The sequence below is a fragment of the Crassostrea angulata genome, chromosome 5, assembly GCF_025612915.1.
Source record: "Crassostrea angulata isolate pt1a10 chromosome 5, ASM2561291v2, whole genome shotgun sequence".
NCBI classification, from domain to species: domain Eukaryota; kingdom Metazoa; phylum Mollusca; class Bivalvia; order Ostreida; family Ostreidae; genus Magallana; species Magallana angulata.
This window is the reverse complement of record NC_069115.1, coordinates 38,319,130-38,336,307: the sequence shown is the minus strand read 5'-3', so window position 1 is coordinate 38,336,307 and position 17,178 is coordinate 38,319,130. Positions and strand designations below refer to the sequence as shown.

General features: G+C 33.6%; 2 protein-coding genes across 2 annotated transcripts; both read left to right on the top strand.

The window, feature by feature from the left end:
• The first annotated feature begins 91 nt into the window (after positions 1–91).
• Positions 92–4,940, top strand: LOC128186165 (peroxisomal targeting signal 2 receptor-like). Its single transcript, XM_052855914.1, has 9 exons — positions 92–229; positions 2,092–2,264; positions 2,511–2,546; positions 2,869–2,946; positions 3,304–3,412; positions 3,515–3,624; positions 3,963–4,076; positions 4,402–4,457; positions 4,753–4,940. Exons 1-9 carry the CDS (start codon positions 121–123, stop codon positions 4,931–4,933), a joined length of 966 nt encoding a protein of 321 aa, XP_052711874.1. The 5' UTR covers positions 92–120; the 3' UTR covers positions 4,934–4,940.
• A 6,192-nt stretch (positions 4,941–11,132) lies between these two features.
• On the top strand, positions 11,133–16,619 carry LOC128186166 (chorion peroxidase-like). Its single transcript, XM_052855915.1, has 11 exons — positions 11,133–11,529; positions 11,700–11,856; positions 12,203–12,447; positions 12,857–13,033; positions 13,192–13,362; positions 13,578–13,679; positions 14,294–14,407; positions 14,532–15,024; positions 15,295–15,519; positions 15,861–16,133; positions 16,251–16,619. The coding sequence occupies exons 1-11, from the start codon at positions 11,196–11,198 to the stop codon at positions 16,540–16,542; spliced, it is 2,583 nt and encodes an 860-aa protein (XP_052711875.1). The 5' UTR covers positions 11,133–11,195; the 3' UTR covers positions 16,543–16,619.
• Positions 16,620–17,178: the final 559 nt, after the last annotated feature.

The window sequence follows — 17,178 nt, the reverse complement described above, 5'->3', positions numbered from 1 at the left end:
AAAGAATAATGAAACATAGCAGCTAATTTACAATCATTTCTGGAGCGCAGTGCCCTTATGTCGTAAAACTTTACGATAGAGGTCAAAGTTCAGGAAATCGAAAGGACGAAAAATGTAAACATGAACTTGTCACTTCAGACTAAGGGGAGACATGGATATTCTGTTGAATTTTCACCATTTTTTCCGACAAAACTTGCTTGCGCCTCGTCGCAGTATTATGGAATAGCAGGTAAAGATGACTATTAATATAGGCAGAGACATAAATGCATAAATGATATAGGCACATGTAGAGTCTCTCTCTCTCTCTCTCTCTCTCTCTCTCTCTCTCTCTCTCTCTCTCTCTCTCTCACTCTCTCTTTCTCTCTCAAAATACAATTCAGAATTTTTTGACTTAATAAAGGGACTTAAACACATTATGAGCTTAAATTTTTCAAAATTTATTTTTCCATTTTTAATGTCTAGAATGGTTGATATGGATATTCTTCTTGCTTCCTCAAAATTTTAAAGTCAAATATTGAGTTACAAGCAAGATACAGAGTTTGAAATTCTTTGTTTTGTAAACAAAGCTTGTGTCTTGTTATTGTTTAAATATGTGTTGTATTGGTATAAGTTTCAATGAAAAAGTGCTTTCTTTTGTTGATAATATTATTTATGAACACATTGAATCAGTTTATCTTGTTTGCCACAAGTCATTTTGTCAAATAAATGGTAATTTCTTTACTTTATATTATTTGTAAACAAATATACAGGGCTCGACATTAATGCTTGTCCTCTTGTCCGGTACCAGTTAAAAAAATATGCGGACAAGTGAATATTGCTGGCCACTTGTCCGACTGGACAAGTGCATTTTTTATATTAAGAAGTCTCCAACATTTAAAAAAGAAAAGAAAGTTTTGTGATAAGTTTATCCGTAGTCTCGTTATAAGTTTATCGATTAGTTATTTTGAATTTCGATCCCGACATCAAATTGCAATGCAATTGAGTTACTCTTGATCGGGATTGAAGTTTACTAATTTCAAACAACTTTCAAGGTGTGGATCTTAGTTCTTACAAAGTACCAAACACATATGTTAAGAAAAAGAAAGGAAGAAAAGGTAGCATAGATAAAGGATTATGGAAAGAAATGTAACTTATTTTAGGTTTCATTCATCATTGATAGACTATGATGACTTCCATGTTTAGTTTAAAAAACAGCTGAGAAATCAATATAACAGTTACATGTATTTTTAAACCTGATGCTAAATTTAAGATGTCTTGTAATTTGCCATGACAAAGCTACAGCTGACAAATCATGTTTAATGTTATATAGAACAAATACATGTATATAATTATAGGAAAGACACTTTAAGTTTCCAATTAAAAAGTCAGGTTATTAATTATAGCTAGAGTATTAATCAATAAATGATTTTATTTTAGTAATAGAGTACTGTAGTTTTCAAGTTGACAATATTTGATCTTTAATATTGTAAATTTTTCGGACAACTGAAGTTGAAGTTCGGACAAGTAAATGTTTTGGTCACTTGTCCGAATGGACAAGTAGGAAAAAAAGTTAATGTAGAGCCCTGATATAAGACTCGAGCTTTGTTTACTTAGCAATGAATTCTTATGTCTGTATCTCGCTAGACACTTGACATCTAACATTTATATTTTGTTTAATAATTCAAAATGCACAAGCAAACCATTTTATACATATAAATAAAAAATAAAAATTTGATCTCAAATCGTGTCCAAGTCCCTTTAAGGGGATATTAATTTAAATCATGTGGATTTGTAAATTGAATTAAAAGATGCCGACATGAATCCATTCATATTGCATTAACATTTCTCTTATAATTATAAAAATTATGAACTGTCTGATACTAAAATTATTGCATTAAAAAACACAGGTAATGGTATTAGAGGCAATTTTCAGATATCTAATGTTATATAAATAAGTTTACTAACTTTACACTGTACACGATCTTTATTATGACTATGCTATAATGACATACCGGTATGCTATCAATACTTTTATTTATAGATTAAGTTGTATTACATGTATTTTCATTTTCACTTTGACTTAATTGTACACTACGCACATGTTTCTTTTAGGTTGTGGGACACTGTATATAATTGAGACAGGACCCAATGGACTTATACCTCAGACCGTGTTTGACTGGAATGATGGCCTTTTTGACATAACATGGGCAGAGAACAATGAGAATATCCTGGTCACTGGGGCTGGAGATGGTCACGTTGTGGTGTGGGATATTAATCAAAGAAGGGTAAAACTAAAGAAGCTTCTACCTGAAGCTGGGTTTATACAGTTGATTTAACCTTAACTAGACTTACTAAATGCCCAAATCTAGACCTGGAGGGGGGGGGGGTGCTTTGACAAATAAAACTAATAGGTATCCCTATTATTGAATTCAAAATTGCATGCTGCATATATTATACAAATAAAGAACTCGTCCCGCAAAAAAGTTAGTTGAATCGTTGAATTTACATGTGTATATCCTTGTATATTTCAGGGCCCAATAAAAGCTTACAAAGAACACACAAAGGAGGTAGGAAATGTTATACGTTTTAATATTTATCTGGCAAGATGTCAAATGTTACGCTATCAAAATTATCACCCAATCCAGTAATATGAATACAATTAGTGATATATTGTTCTGTGGCTCGATCTCCATTATTTTCTTTTCTGAGTGAAAAAACTTTCAGATGTACCGTATATGTTTGAATTTTTCTTGGTCTTGATGAAAATCAATTTCTGAGCAGCTATGTAGATGTATATCAATATCATGTTTTGTATTTCATAGCATGTTAATTTCAATATGCCACATGAATATGGATATTCATGCTTTATATTTTATCTTTAATGTCAAGGTGAATTCAGTGCATTGGAGTCAGACTCGACAGGAAAACTACTTTCTGAGTGGATCATGGGATAAAAGCGTGAAATTGGTATATCTATAATTCTGATATTATAATACACTGATATTGAAGTGGTGAAATGTATATATTGATCAATAATTTTTTGTGATTTTACGGCTGAACTAAAATGTACTATGTGATATTTCTATAATGACTGGGAATAGCTTCTTACAATTTCTTCATTTTTTTAACAAAGTAAATCACAGCAATTTTATCAGAAAAGAATTATTTTTATGGTCATATATGTACATTAAAAACAATAAAGTCATAAAATTTTCATTTACGTGTAGAAGCTTAAAGTAACTGCATGTACATAATTTTTTTCTTGGCAATATATCTTTATTGTAAATGTAGTTTGTTTTATGCTACTTAAATTTGTTTTTCCAGTGGGATATTTCCCATTCCCAATCTCTTACCACATTCCTCGGACATGAAGCTATTGTTTACAGTGTACGATGGTCTCCGCATATACCAGGATCCTTTGCTTCAGCCTCTGGTCTGTATCAAAATACTAGTACATGCATGTACATGTACACGATGTGTTTTACACTTGAATATATATATATATGTGATTTAAATTTTTATCTTCTTCAAACAGGAGATCACACAGTAAGGGTATGGGATGCAAGGAGACCAGAGACCCCTCAGACCGTGATTCCTGGCCACAACTCAGAAATCCTCACCTGTGATTGGTCGAAATATGACCAGGTAAGGTTTTATTCCTCAAATTTTCTCCAGTAGTTTTTATTTTTTGGAATGTGTCAGTCACACTGGTTCAATCACCCCCACCAAATAGCTTATCTCCCCCAAGCTAAGGATTTCTGATCCACTCCTCTCCAGGGGAAAGGAGCGGATCAGAAACCCGGGACACAGGGAGAGTTGCAGATAGCTCAGTTGGTAGAGCACCAGACAAAAAGTTTTAGTGGACCCAGTTTTGAGTCCCTGTCTGGTCAGTCATTATTTCTCCCATCCCGCTACATGTACAATCCCAAATTTTATTCTATGATTTATCAAAGTACATGCATGTGACCTTTTTTTTTTTGTAGAACCTACTATTTACTGGAGCAGTGGATGGAGCTATCAGGGGGTGGGACATCAGGAATCCCCAGACCCCCATCTGTGACCTGAGGGGTCATTCCCTGGCTGTCAGGAGAATCAAGGTCTCATTTCTAAAAAATAAATCATGTTTTAACAATTTCACTACTATACATACCTAATTATTAATAAATGCGTAGAGTAAATATCCATGGAAAATCGTGTGAAAGACTTCTCACGAATTTTACAATCTTGCTTTTATTTTTTGGACATTTGTAAACTACATGAAACTATGATAAAAATTCCACATTTTTTCGATTTTACATTGTTGCGATTTGATGGAAAATGGTAGAATCGCAGAATTAAGTATGCATTGTACAAATACTGTACATTTAAAATTCTTCATTATTTCATTTAAAAGACGACAAGTACATGTTTTTATTTTCACAGACATCTGCCTTTCAAAGAAACATCTTGGCCTCCGTGTCGTACGATTTTACCACTAGGTAAGTATTTCTCTCTGTTTGATAGAGATTTGTTAACTTTCAGGAAAAAGTTCATTGTATTATATGTGTTAGATTTTTAGAATGAGCAGATCATCTGTACGAAAGGAAATCAAAAACACATCTCTTAAAGAAATCATTGTTAGTTATAAATGGAGTTGAAATACATGTAGTAAGGAAAAATTGATATGCTAGAATTAACGTTATCTTCATTAATTTTGTTTTTGAGCTGTCTGAATTTTCTAATAAGCCTCACCATACACGTACATACGGTAACATAGTTCTTTCCTTTCCAAAGGTTATGGGACTTTACAATAAATATGGCAGTAGAAACGCTGGAACATCACACAGAATTTGTGTACGGACTTGACTTCAATCTGTTTAAGCCTGGAGAGATGGCGGACTGTTCTTGGGATGAAGTATTGAGAGTGTTCACCCCCAAATCTCTTATCAACCCAGGGATGACTTTACAACACTGACCCAAAATTTTGCTGTGGTGAAAGGGGGAGGATTGGAGGTGTGGGGGAGAGAGGGTGGGAAATTTACGTCTTTCATTTACAGCATTAAATTGTTCATTTAAAAGTTGAACCTAGAGATTCATCAGTGATCGTTGTATGTCTGTGTTTGAACATCTTATTTTTTTTACATATACAATTCATTTTCTCTGGAATATCTCTCATTCCTTTTCAAAAAGGTGGATGATTGAGAGAGAGAGAGAGAGAGAGAGAGAGAGAAGAGAGAGAGAGAGTTTGTTTTTAAGAAATATCAAGATATTTTTAGAAAATAAGACGTGCTAGCTAAATGCATGCCAATGATCATCAAGTCAACAATAACGGGGAGACTTTAAGTACGTTCTTAATACATTCCTGTTACACATGTTTTAATACACATAAAACATACAAGTTAAACTTTTCACATGGTAATGTAATTCAGATCAGCAGTGTAAGAAGTTTTAAAGGTGTCATTTCAGTCTGTAAGTTGTCTATTCATATGTACTATCATATGGTATGATATAGCATATACTATCGGGCTATATTTTTTATTCATTTTTTTAAATTTATCTGCATGATTTGACTTTTCACTGATCAGGTGCTATTGTTATATTATTTGATGTTTGATTTTATTGTGATGCATATTCATGTATTATTATTGATATGGAAATGAATTAAAAATTTATGATCTGCTTAAAATAAAATGAAAGAAAAAAAATAAAAGCATACTCTTTTACTACAGAGAAACTGAGGAAAATTCTTCAAATTGGATAAACGTTAAATGGTTCTAAGATACCATTCTGTGAATTAAAGTACATGTATTTTATTACCTCAGCAAGAGCTCTAGAGATTTTTAAATTTAATGATTATAAAACATTGTACATAAAAAATTGAATTAATTTAGTAAACAGACCAGTTTTAGAAGGTACAGTGATTGACGAACAAGACAGTCTCCTACCCAAGTTGTGACATTTTTGTTTCACTGTAAAAATATTAAATTAAAAAAATATTAAAATATATATATATATATATATATATATATATATATATATATATATATATATATATATATATATATATATATATATATATATTAAAAATATTAAATTTGAATACTATAAACCCACCCACCCATCCCCACTGTACATGAAAAATTACAGTGCTATTTCAAAAATATGATTCATAATTGTACTATTCGTATGTCTTCTGCTTTAGTACATTAGTCTAATTTCAACCGGATAGAGAGAGAGAGAGAGAGATCTTTTTTTGTTCTGTTACACAGCTGTTGATTAGCCTAAACTAACCAACATCACGTTTATTTTGCTCACGAGAGTTTGTGATTATTCATAATCCTTTTATTATCGTGATACACGTTATTAATGAGGTGGCTGCGGGCAACTGGCTCTACGTGTAGGTCGTGCATGATGAATGAATATGAAAAAAAATGTGTTCTGTTCTAGCTTATAGACAGTTATATAACAATGGGAAAAATTATTTTGAAGTTTGAAGAAAAATACTTTAAAATGAGTGTTTTCTGAATACACAAGACTTGCTGATTTCATATCAGCATGTGTTTTTACGAAGGAAAAAAAGAAGAAATATTCCTATATATTTTCTTTATTTTTTCAAATTAATTTCACTGAAATTCAATGGCACATGTTTGTAACTAAGGTTAGCCACAAACAATTTTACACACCCGTTACAATGTTTTTGCATATTCAAGGTTATAATTAACATCATTTTTATTATCACAACCTCCCACTACCCCCAATATAGATACATATTAACTATATTTGTCGGCTGATATTGAATAGGAATGAAGAACATGTCCTATTCCTATTATGTAAGGATATCGTATTATCTCTGATTCTAAAATATTTAGATCTTTGTGTGATTTCTGGTGATTTCCTATATTATACATATATTTATATCAACTAATTATGGTTCCCTCTAGTTGAAATACGACATTTGATTGTAATTCAAAGCTGTATAGAAACGAACAGGACTGAAATCGATATGATCTAGTTCTAACCAGTTTAATTATTGAGCAGTTGAAACCTTCAGCAACCTTAGAAAAATAACGGACTGTACGAAATAGAACCATTTTAACAAGAGCTTGGACTTTGGGTAGTTGTGTCAAACAGCAATGTGACGTAGGTCTGTCTATATCATTTAAGGCCTATCAGCATTGGCTCTTTGAAATCAACAAGATTTGTCTGGCTTTTGAGCCAAGACTACGCAATTGGTGTCTACGAGTTTCGCTTGAAACCAGTGTCATTTTTAGCTTGTTTTGACGCAAGAAATAGATAGCTACGTCCTACTAAAAGTCCAAGGTCTTGTTTAAATGGTTCTAATCATGATGCCAGAGTCAAATTGATTTGGCTATTTCTTTTAATTTAACAAACTGATGTACATTAACAATTATTTAGTTACTTTTACTTACTTTTTATGATCAATTCATTAATTTGTAAAATAAAGATGTAAACATAAACAACAAAATGCTTTCTTTGATGATTCATGCGGGTTATCACGATAGCGATCATTGCGCATAAAATTACATAACCCGTGTTATGTATCCTTATACGTACATTACACATGAATCACCAAAGAAAGCATTTTATTGTTTAAACAAACCAATACAATATTTGCACACATTCCATGACTTTGATTCATGCAAAATTTCCACAACTACTATTTCGAACATTATTCGTTATTCGTGTAATTAAGGAATCTATAAATTCTTCGAATTATAATATTTCGGGTTATCGCTGAAATAACCTTCTAATATCATAAGATATGAGTTACCACTAACTTAAACATGTTAAAGACCCAATCAAAAAGCAACATATGATTAATTCATTTTCTTTCTTTCTTTCATTTCTTTCCGCTGAAATGTTGAATATGCTGACTCATTAAAATTCAAGTGTATACGTATACAAACTGTATTTAATTTTCTGGAGAAATTGAAGCAAAATTTTGACTGCATCAATCTTGTTGAAATTTTTCTCCAGTAGATCTATTGTCCATGCCTATCCCTCGCTTTAACATATTCTTATTTTTTAAACGATTTTTTAAAAACGAGATAGAATGTACAAATTGTTGACGGGTTTTCAAAAAATATATGGTTAGGTATCATGAAAGCAAAAAAAAAAAAAAAAAAAAATCCAGAAAACATGTCACAATAATACATATACATCATTCAGGAATTATCGGTTGCCAAACACAAAATAAAAGAACACAAACACAAAAATAAATGCAATGATATATTTCACACCTGTCGGGGAATTATTGATGTAGTATTATGCTCTAGTTGTTTACCTGACATCAGAGCATGGATAGGTGGTTTTAACACAAAATTAAAAAAAAAAGCAAAAAAAAAAACCCTCTTGGTTGTAATGTAGATCTAGATTAAAAAAGAATAAAAGAAGATTTTGAGGCCCGTGCCTTAATATTATTGAATTGCTTACTTACAATGGGATATTTTTTACTACTTGTTAAATAGTACAAAATAGTTCATTGCAGGCACGTAGCATCGGGGGGGGGGGGGGGGGGGGGGGCAGGGGGGGCCTGGCCCCCCCCCCCCCACTTTTTCTCGCAGCAACAAATTTTTAAAATCCACATATAAAAAAATGAATTATAATAGAGTTGGCCCCCCACTTTTTTTAAAGTAAGTAAAAAATTGATATGAAAATAAGGAAATGAGGAGTTAAATTGAAGTTATCCCCCCCCCACGGATTAGGAATTTCATGATTTGGAGGGAGAAGAATTTTGGTAGGGAAGAATATTTTTTTTGGAAGTATAGTTTAGTCTAACCCCCCCCCCCCCCCCCCCCCCCCCCCCCCCACGGACTAGGATTTTGAAGATTTTTGGAATCTTTAAATTTCCTTTTTTTTTCTTTTTTTTTTACTTGTCAAGATTTTTTGGATGGGGATGCCCCCCCCCCCCCCTCGATGCTACGTGCCTGCATTGTGAGTACATGTAACTAAGTACATGTAAGTTCATGTAATTCATTGTATATCGAATTTATACATATGTGCATGTACATATCCAGATCTACATTAAAGCACAATATTTTTCATTGTTTCATCCGCCTATCGGACTATAATATGTAAAAATTAACACAATTTATTAATCAAATTAATATACATACATGTATATATACATAAAATAAAGTCAGCGTGAAAATTTAGCTTATCTTATTTAATCTTAATGCTATGAAATCGATTGCATTAAGATCCCAATAACAACTGAAGGTCTTTTTCTGTCAATTTCGGGAAATCACCCCTAATGTTTTGCTAAAAAAAATCACGATTTAGAGGTAAACAGACCGGGAGCGGCTTATCTAGAATATGGGTCAACAATTAATTCATCAATTAAAACATGTAATTGATATGTTATTCTTATTGAAATGATACGCGTTAAAATTGAATAAGTCCAACTGTCCATTTTGATGTTAGTAACATTGAGAATTAACGGTAATTTAAATATAATATGGGTCAACAATACACGATTTTTTTTAAATGAAAAAAAAATGATATCGAATGACCCCAAATATTTTTTGTAAAAAATATTGATGAGTAAGCAAAATAACATAAAAAGTAAATTGGTTTGATAGTAAAATATCAAACCTTTTTAAAAATGTCTTTATTCCCTCAAAACATCGCGAATGAATTCTAATATTAAAAGAGAAAAAAGGTACTCCAAAGCTAAACAAACAATTCAAAACTCAAAACAATACGAAACGAAATCCTTAATGTTTTGAAGAATTAGTTCATCATGTCAATGGTCTTTATTGTTTACTTTTAATTAATACAAAACACTATATAAACGGCTTGTACTAGTTAACTCTGTTTACAAGCTGGTGTGTTTCTCCTGGATCCTTTTCTGGGGAGCCCCAAAAGTAAATTTACCTGACAAATGACGTCATCTAGTTCACAGACCTATAAAACATTGAACACAGGCATTGTTTTCGTACACTTCATCATGCGGAGCTATTACAGGTACGATGATTTTTACGTTTATTTGTTCCTGTATTGTGGTTTGTTGATCAACACAGCATGCAGTTATTTTGCTTTCCTCATGTTTACACTTTTTAAATCAAATAGAACTTTACGACAATTAATCTTAAATGGGAATTATGTTCAATCCTATGCAACTGAATTAATTTATCAAAAAAAAGATGAATATACTAAACAACAATCATAACAGTGAAATTAAAGTAAGATTATGTATATCGGCAAATTATGTGAAGTATATTTGAATTAATGTTTATTAATTAATAATTTTAGTTCTCAATTCCACTGTAATAAAAAAAAATTAAGATGGCAATTGTATTGCTAACCGTATAACCGGGTACTCGGTCAGAGCAATGGTAACCCATTACAAAAAGTACTGATCGACTAGTCTTATGATTTTTCAAATAGTTTATATATTTAACGACATTTCTTTATTTACATATAATCGATTTTGCAAATCTCGAGACCGATATCAAATTTAATTTAGACTACTGGCTATGGTTTAGCAATTCCCTGAGGAAAATATATACATTATACTGTGGTTTCATCGATATTCTTTGAAAAACAATAATTATTGTAGATTAGTTGTTTAACTGATCTATGAAACTGAATGCTCAATAAGGCGCAATCTCTAATAATATATTGTATTGCTAGGATCGTCGGCCACGAATTACATGTACTCATCCTTGAAACTGTGATTTTCGCTTAATCCACGAAAATCGGTGCCAATGAAATCATCAATGAAGCCACAATTTTTAAACATTTCCGATAAATTATGTTAAACTGACAAAATTTATCATGTCTTATTCTAATTTGTTGGGGTTAATCCAATTTACTTCATATCAAGGAACTTTTGTCAGTCAGATGTATCTCAAATATTCACCGAAAAAAAATCAGTTATATTTTGGGCATATACACACACCAAACTACCATAGTGATCATCACGTATTGATAGTATTTCTGTGAACACGATAGGTTCATAAATATTAGTCGTAACCATGTTTGAACTTGATGTCAGTTTGCCTTGCATTTTCCCCTCCCATAAAATAAATGTTTTGCTCTTAAAATTTACTTTTCCTTTTCACGTACAATTTCAATAAATATCCATTCTTCAAAATTCCAATTCATTCCCCTTTAAAATATTTTCTACTGCATGGCATTTTTTTTATTACAGCATTTTCCTTTGCCTTTTATTATGCATCAAGACATCATGGGCGTCACTTGATGCATCACAAATGAACTCCCTCCTCTCGGAAACCATGAGAGAACCTTCGGCTACATTCGTCGCTAGGAAACCTTCACAAGCATTAGACCCCTTTACAACCGGAAGGCGGCCCGCAGCCGTCGACCAATCAATGGTGCCCCGACCTGAAGTCATTGGAAGGCCATTTACGCCAAACTTCGACCAATCAGTGAGATTTCCAAGCTTTCCCTCGCCAGTGATGCCCGGGCCTGAAGTCCTTGGAGGGCCATTAACGCCATCTGTTGCTGACATCAGCAGTGCCATCAACGAAGTGAAGGCATTAAATCTAAAAGAAGCACAGGTCGACAAACAGCTATTTGAACAAAGTGAGCAATTTGTACACCCATCAAAATTGTGGTCTTCTGAGTAAAACAAACTTAATAATTTGCAAACTGAGATTTCTTTCTTGAAAATTCTTTGTGCGCAATTTCAAGCAAAGGAAATGGGGAAATGAAACAATCGCATGGAAAATTACATGTGTACTTATTTTTTACAGGAATTGACACGCCTAACCTACAGACGAGCGGGTTCGGTCCCCATCTACTGACCACCCCTGAGGCCATGAACATTGCGGAGCAGTCCGCCACACTTATTGGAAGCGTAGCTAGGTCGATAGAAACTGTCAAAACTAAACAACGTCTCACAACAGGAAAGTGAGTCTCATAGTCAAAGAGAGAGAGAGAGAGAGAGAGAGAGAGATTCTATGCATACTTTGATTCTTTATTTGACGCGGGTACTGCGCTCTCCAACCGTTTTGCATCAAATCGTGAGAATATAAAACCGCGAACGCCAATTCTTTTTTATCGCAGTTTTATTAAGTTTACATCTGTCCAAAAAATAAAAGCGAAATTTTATTAAATCCACAGGTTTGTTTTTCGCTATTTTACGCGGATTTTTATTCCTCATGATTAATTAGGATTCTACAGTATATCAACGTTCTTTTTTTATTTTTTGCGATAAACAGCATACAATATAGCACGTTTCATGGTTTTATTTCAGCATTCCCTCTGCGATAGAAGGATCTGCAGCTGGTCGAAGCAACAAAGACATTCTAACTCAGATGGAATTCATTCCCGCCATAGTGAATCAGTTCAGACCGTTTTGTCCATACCAATTAAAGCCCACCAGTGTTAGTACAGCCAAGTACAGAACTGCCGATGGTAGCTGCAATAACCTACAGAATCCATTGTGGGGGAAATCACAGACTCCTTTTGAAAGATTTATCGACCCTTTCTACGAAGACGGTATGTTGAAGGTTTCGGATTTTACCAAATTGCGAAACGTTTTAAAAAGAATCATCGAAGACCATCACAACAATATTAGCGGCAATAAACACCTCACGTGGTCCCGAACTGTCTCAACTGTCAAACCCGGGTTGTCTTGCATTTGAACGACTTATAACATAGGTGTTTGAAAAAAAAACCGAAATTGTTAGAATATATTTAAGAATACCGTTGAACAAAGACCAAAGTCTACCTTCATTCTTATTGAACAATTAATGGCAAATATGATTATATTAGATTACCATTTCGCTATTTTGTACACGAGGATTGGGGAAAGTGGGTTATTTTAGACTTCGTTTTAAATTAAGTGGCCAAAAAACCCACCACACATCTTAAGATGGGATACATTATATTTATCTTTCATCTTTAGACGTCCAGGACCCGAGAAGTAGGGACGTCAATGGCCGACCGTTACCTGGTCCACGTGAGATCAGCATCGCCGTCCACCAGAGAAGTACAGACAGACACGCCATGGAACTCTCACAGTTTACCATGGAGTTCGGACAGTTTGTTAGTCACGATATTCAGTTCAACGCTCTTGCTAAAGGTATGTGCTCTCTCTCTCTCTCTCTCGTTGATTATACCGATGATAAATCGAGGATGTTTACTAGTAGATATAAACTTCCGAAAGAATTTTTCAAATGCCAAAAAACTGATCACCAACGCGCCTATTTGTAAGGATAATCTTTTATGTACATGTAAAAGGTTACTTGAATTCCAATTTGGAGTGCTGTTCGAGGCTAGGACTTGGTAGACTGCACTCCAACTGTCTACCGATATCCTTACCAAAAGACGACCCCTATTTCGGGACGTTCAAGAGGACGTGTATGAACTTTGTACGATCTCTCCAGTCCTCGGCACTGGACTGCAACGTGGGTAAGATATCCTCTGATACGAATTAATTTTTTTTTTTCATTAAAAGAAATTTTGAGGAAGCACTTTAGATATTGTATTTCTCTCTTTTATATGGACTTGAATTATTACATTAGATACAACTCGACGTAAAACATTGCAAATATTTTCTATGCATAAGGAACAAAAATACTGTAAAATATAGCGTAAAAATAAATCAAATGTTCGTCGTTTTGCAGGTCCCCGCCAACAGATCAACCAGAACACACACTATCTGGACGGATCGGCCGTATACGGCTCTGACCAGAATACTATGAACTCACTGCGGCTACGCACGGACGGCGAGTATAGTTAAATGTGTTTTAAAAATATGTCCCTCTTTTGAGGGACGAATTAGACAGAAATCAATTTCTACTTGGTGTAATAATAAATTAATTGTCTGGAAATAAGGTTTTCATTCGAATACCTGTTTGTGTCACATGGTTCTCTAGAACCGGTTTATTAGCAAGGCTATATAAAGAATTGCTTAGGTGTTAAATACCAGTTTAGGAGGACACGAACAGCTTAAAATTTAAAATTTTTAGACATTTTAATTAAAGTAAATAAATTAATGTAATCCTACACAATGTCATTGAGTTATGTATTTGTATATTAATATGACAAATACATATATTATATAGCTCCATGGTGTCGTTGCTAATTGAACACAGTGTGTTGTTATTTACTAGTAAATAGTATTTAGCTTTCATTTGAAAAGTAAAAAATGGAATTAAAAGGAGGAAACCAATGTACCAAGTTAACGTAGGTTTAACAATATCTTTAATCCAGTAATAATTTAATCCAATAGTAAGCAGTTATTTTTTTTTAAATTGAAATTTATTAATTTTTAATTCTTCCCTGTTGTAACGACAATAAAAATGTGTACTAGTATCTGAATTTCTTTACATTTGTTCAGGTCTGTTGAAATCTTCATCTGTTGATGGAGAAGAACTGTTATCGCAAGATACCAACAACTCTGCTTCATGTCGTCTGCCAACCAACAACAACAATGTTAAATGCTTTAATGCAGGTACATATAAACATACATGTAATTGGCAATAGTCGTAAATGTGCTAGTTAATAAAATCGTTTTTAATCATTGTATATATTCTGCACTTCAACATAGTTTATCAAAAGTTTTAACTTTTTACTAGGTGACCGACGAGTAAACCAACAGCCTGCCTTGATTTCTCTCCAGACCATTTGGCATCGGGAACACAATAGGATAGCCAAGAAACTGAAAACAGTCAACCCAGAATGGAACGATGAAACATTGTTCCAGGAGTCTCGTAAAATTGTCGGAGCCATGATTCAACACATCACCTACCACTCGTATCTGCAGGACATTCTAGGAAATGACATCATGAACAAATTCGATCTAAAACCAAAATCGTCTGGATATTTTACCGGTTATAACGCCAATTTTAAGGCGATGATCAGGAACGTTTTTTCTACAGCGGCCTTCCGATTTGGCCACAGTATGATTAATGACAAACTGTCATATCATCCAACAAAGGCTTTTTCTACCAACATTATGTCTGATTTGAGAAATATTGTGCTGAAACCGGACTGGATTTACAGAAAAGATGGCGGAGTTGGCGCAGTCACTAAGGGATTGTACGAGACAAACGCACAAAGCGTTGACATGTACGTTCTTGTAGAATTATCAGATCTCTAACGAATCCAAAGTTTTAATTAATTTGGCATCCTGTAGGAATTGATTTACGTCAGCTTTATTTTTAGCAACACAAATAACAAATTTAATATCATAGTATTTATAAATTAACATATAAGAACATGTTTTGAATGCAACTAAAATAGCTATTTAGTAATCTGAGTTGTCATCAAACCTTAGCCAAGTTCGAGGACAAATCTTTTTTGTCACATGGCGATGCTAAGGCTAATCTTTCTTTGTAGGAGAAAGTCGTATGAAGTTACAAGACATTTGTTTGAATCTGGACCAGGAACCGGAATAGACCTGGCCGCCATCAATATCCAGAGAGGGCGTGATCATGGACTGGCGCCTTACAATGTGTGGAGGTCTGTCTGTCGACTGGAACCGGCCACTACGTTCACCACTGGAGCCGGGGGTCTGATTGATCACCCCGAGGACGCTGTTTTGGCGCTTAAATCCATTTACAAGTAAGCTTAATCCTACCATGAATAATTATCTCGATTCTGTAAATGTGATTTTAAGGAAAAAACCCCAAGATAGACCCTTTTCCGTATGGATAATAATTAGTATACCAATGCTAGTATATCAGGAAACTGCAGATAAAAAAAATTAGATTAATGAAATTTGTTTCATTTTGCATCATTTTAAATTCATATAGTTTTCAAAATTTGTGTTGCTCTTCCTCTTTGGTCCACAAAACACCTGAGCAAAATAAAAGAACATTTTAATGAATGTACATGTTTGATAAATATTTCTGTTAAACTCATGTTCTGACATTGGATACTTTGTAACTCTCTACTTATTGTAGGAGTGTCGATGATATAGATCTATTTACGGGAGGTGTCTCCGAAAATCCACTTCCGGGTGCTCGAGTGGGCCCTCTATTTGCTTGTATCATCGGTCTGCAATTTAAAGCATTGAAGTATGCAGATCGATTTTACTACGAAAACGATGTAGAAAATGCGAAATTCACACCAGAACAGTTGAATGAAATAAGGAAAACGTTGATGGCAAACGTCATCTGCAGAAACACAGATATCAGCAAAATTCACAGAAACGTGTTCGAAAAGAAAACTGTAAGGTACGTTGATTGACCTCCAGTATTGAAACTTTCACAGGCACAGGGCTGCGAGTGTCATTCATCTGAATTATGCTGTATCATGATCTGTTAATCTGTTTATTTATCATTATTTTTCAGCACTCCCGAGTTTTCTTGTTCGGAATTCAAGAACGACATTGATTTCACCAAATGGAATTCTTGTGTTCCCCAAGATGGTGGTTGGTCCTCGTGGAGATCATTACCAGGAGGGTGCATGTCTCGCAGAGTCTGTAACAAACCCGCCCCTAACAGATGTGGAAAACCATGTAGTGGAAGTTCTTTTCAGAATAATTGTCCTCTTCCGGACCTCAGAATGCAAGCCCCATCCGAGCCTTCAAATCTTTTTCAAAGATTTACTTTCAGACGACATGATGACATTAGAAACGTGTAGAAAGAACTTCATATACCACAACAAATGTGCAATAATTTACAAAACGTTCGCTCAAAAAAAAAAAATCCTCGACGTATACTTCCAATATTTTATGTCTTTTTTCATGGGATAAATTTTTATTATAAAAGTGTTATTATAGTATTAGATCTGATATTTTCTTCACAATATGTCGATAGCTCAATCTTTTAGGAAGAAAAAAGTATCTTTGATTTCTTAGGAAGAAGTTAACGAATACTTCTAATAGTTTTTCTAATGGCGACAGTGTTTAAATAAGAAAAAGTAAACATGATTGATAATACTTTACTTACAGGTTTTGTAAGACATCTAGCTTATCAATATCTGTATAATAGACGCCTCGGACAATTAAATAAACTATCCAGAGTCTAACATTTTTCAAGGATAAAAACGTATCGCAATAATGCTCACAAAAATGAAAATTTGAGAGACCTTTATATGTACTCAGAATACTTACGTAATAATCCTTCATTTAAGAATTCTGATTTTTTTTCTATAAAATAAGAATAAACTATAAAGGTATTTAATTTAATCAGCGGATGCATAAAAAATTCATATGATACAGGGCGTCGTTATCTATGAAGTAAAAAGTAATCGCAACACAGAACCCTATGTTTAATA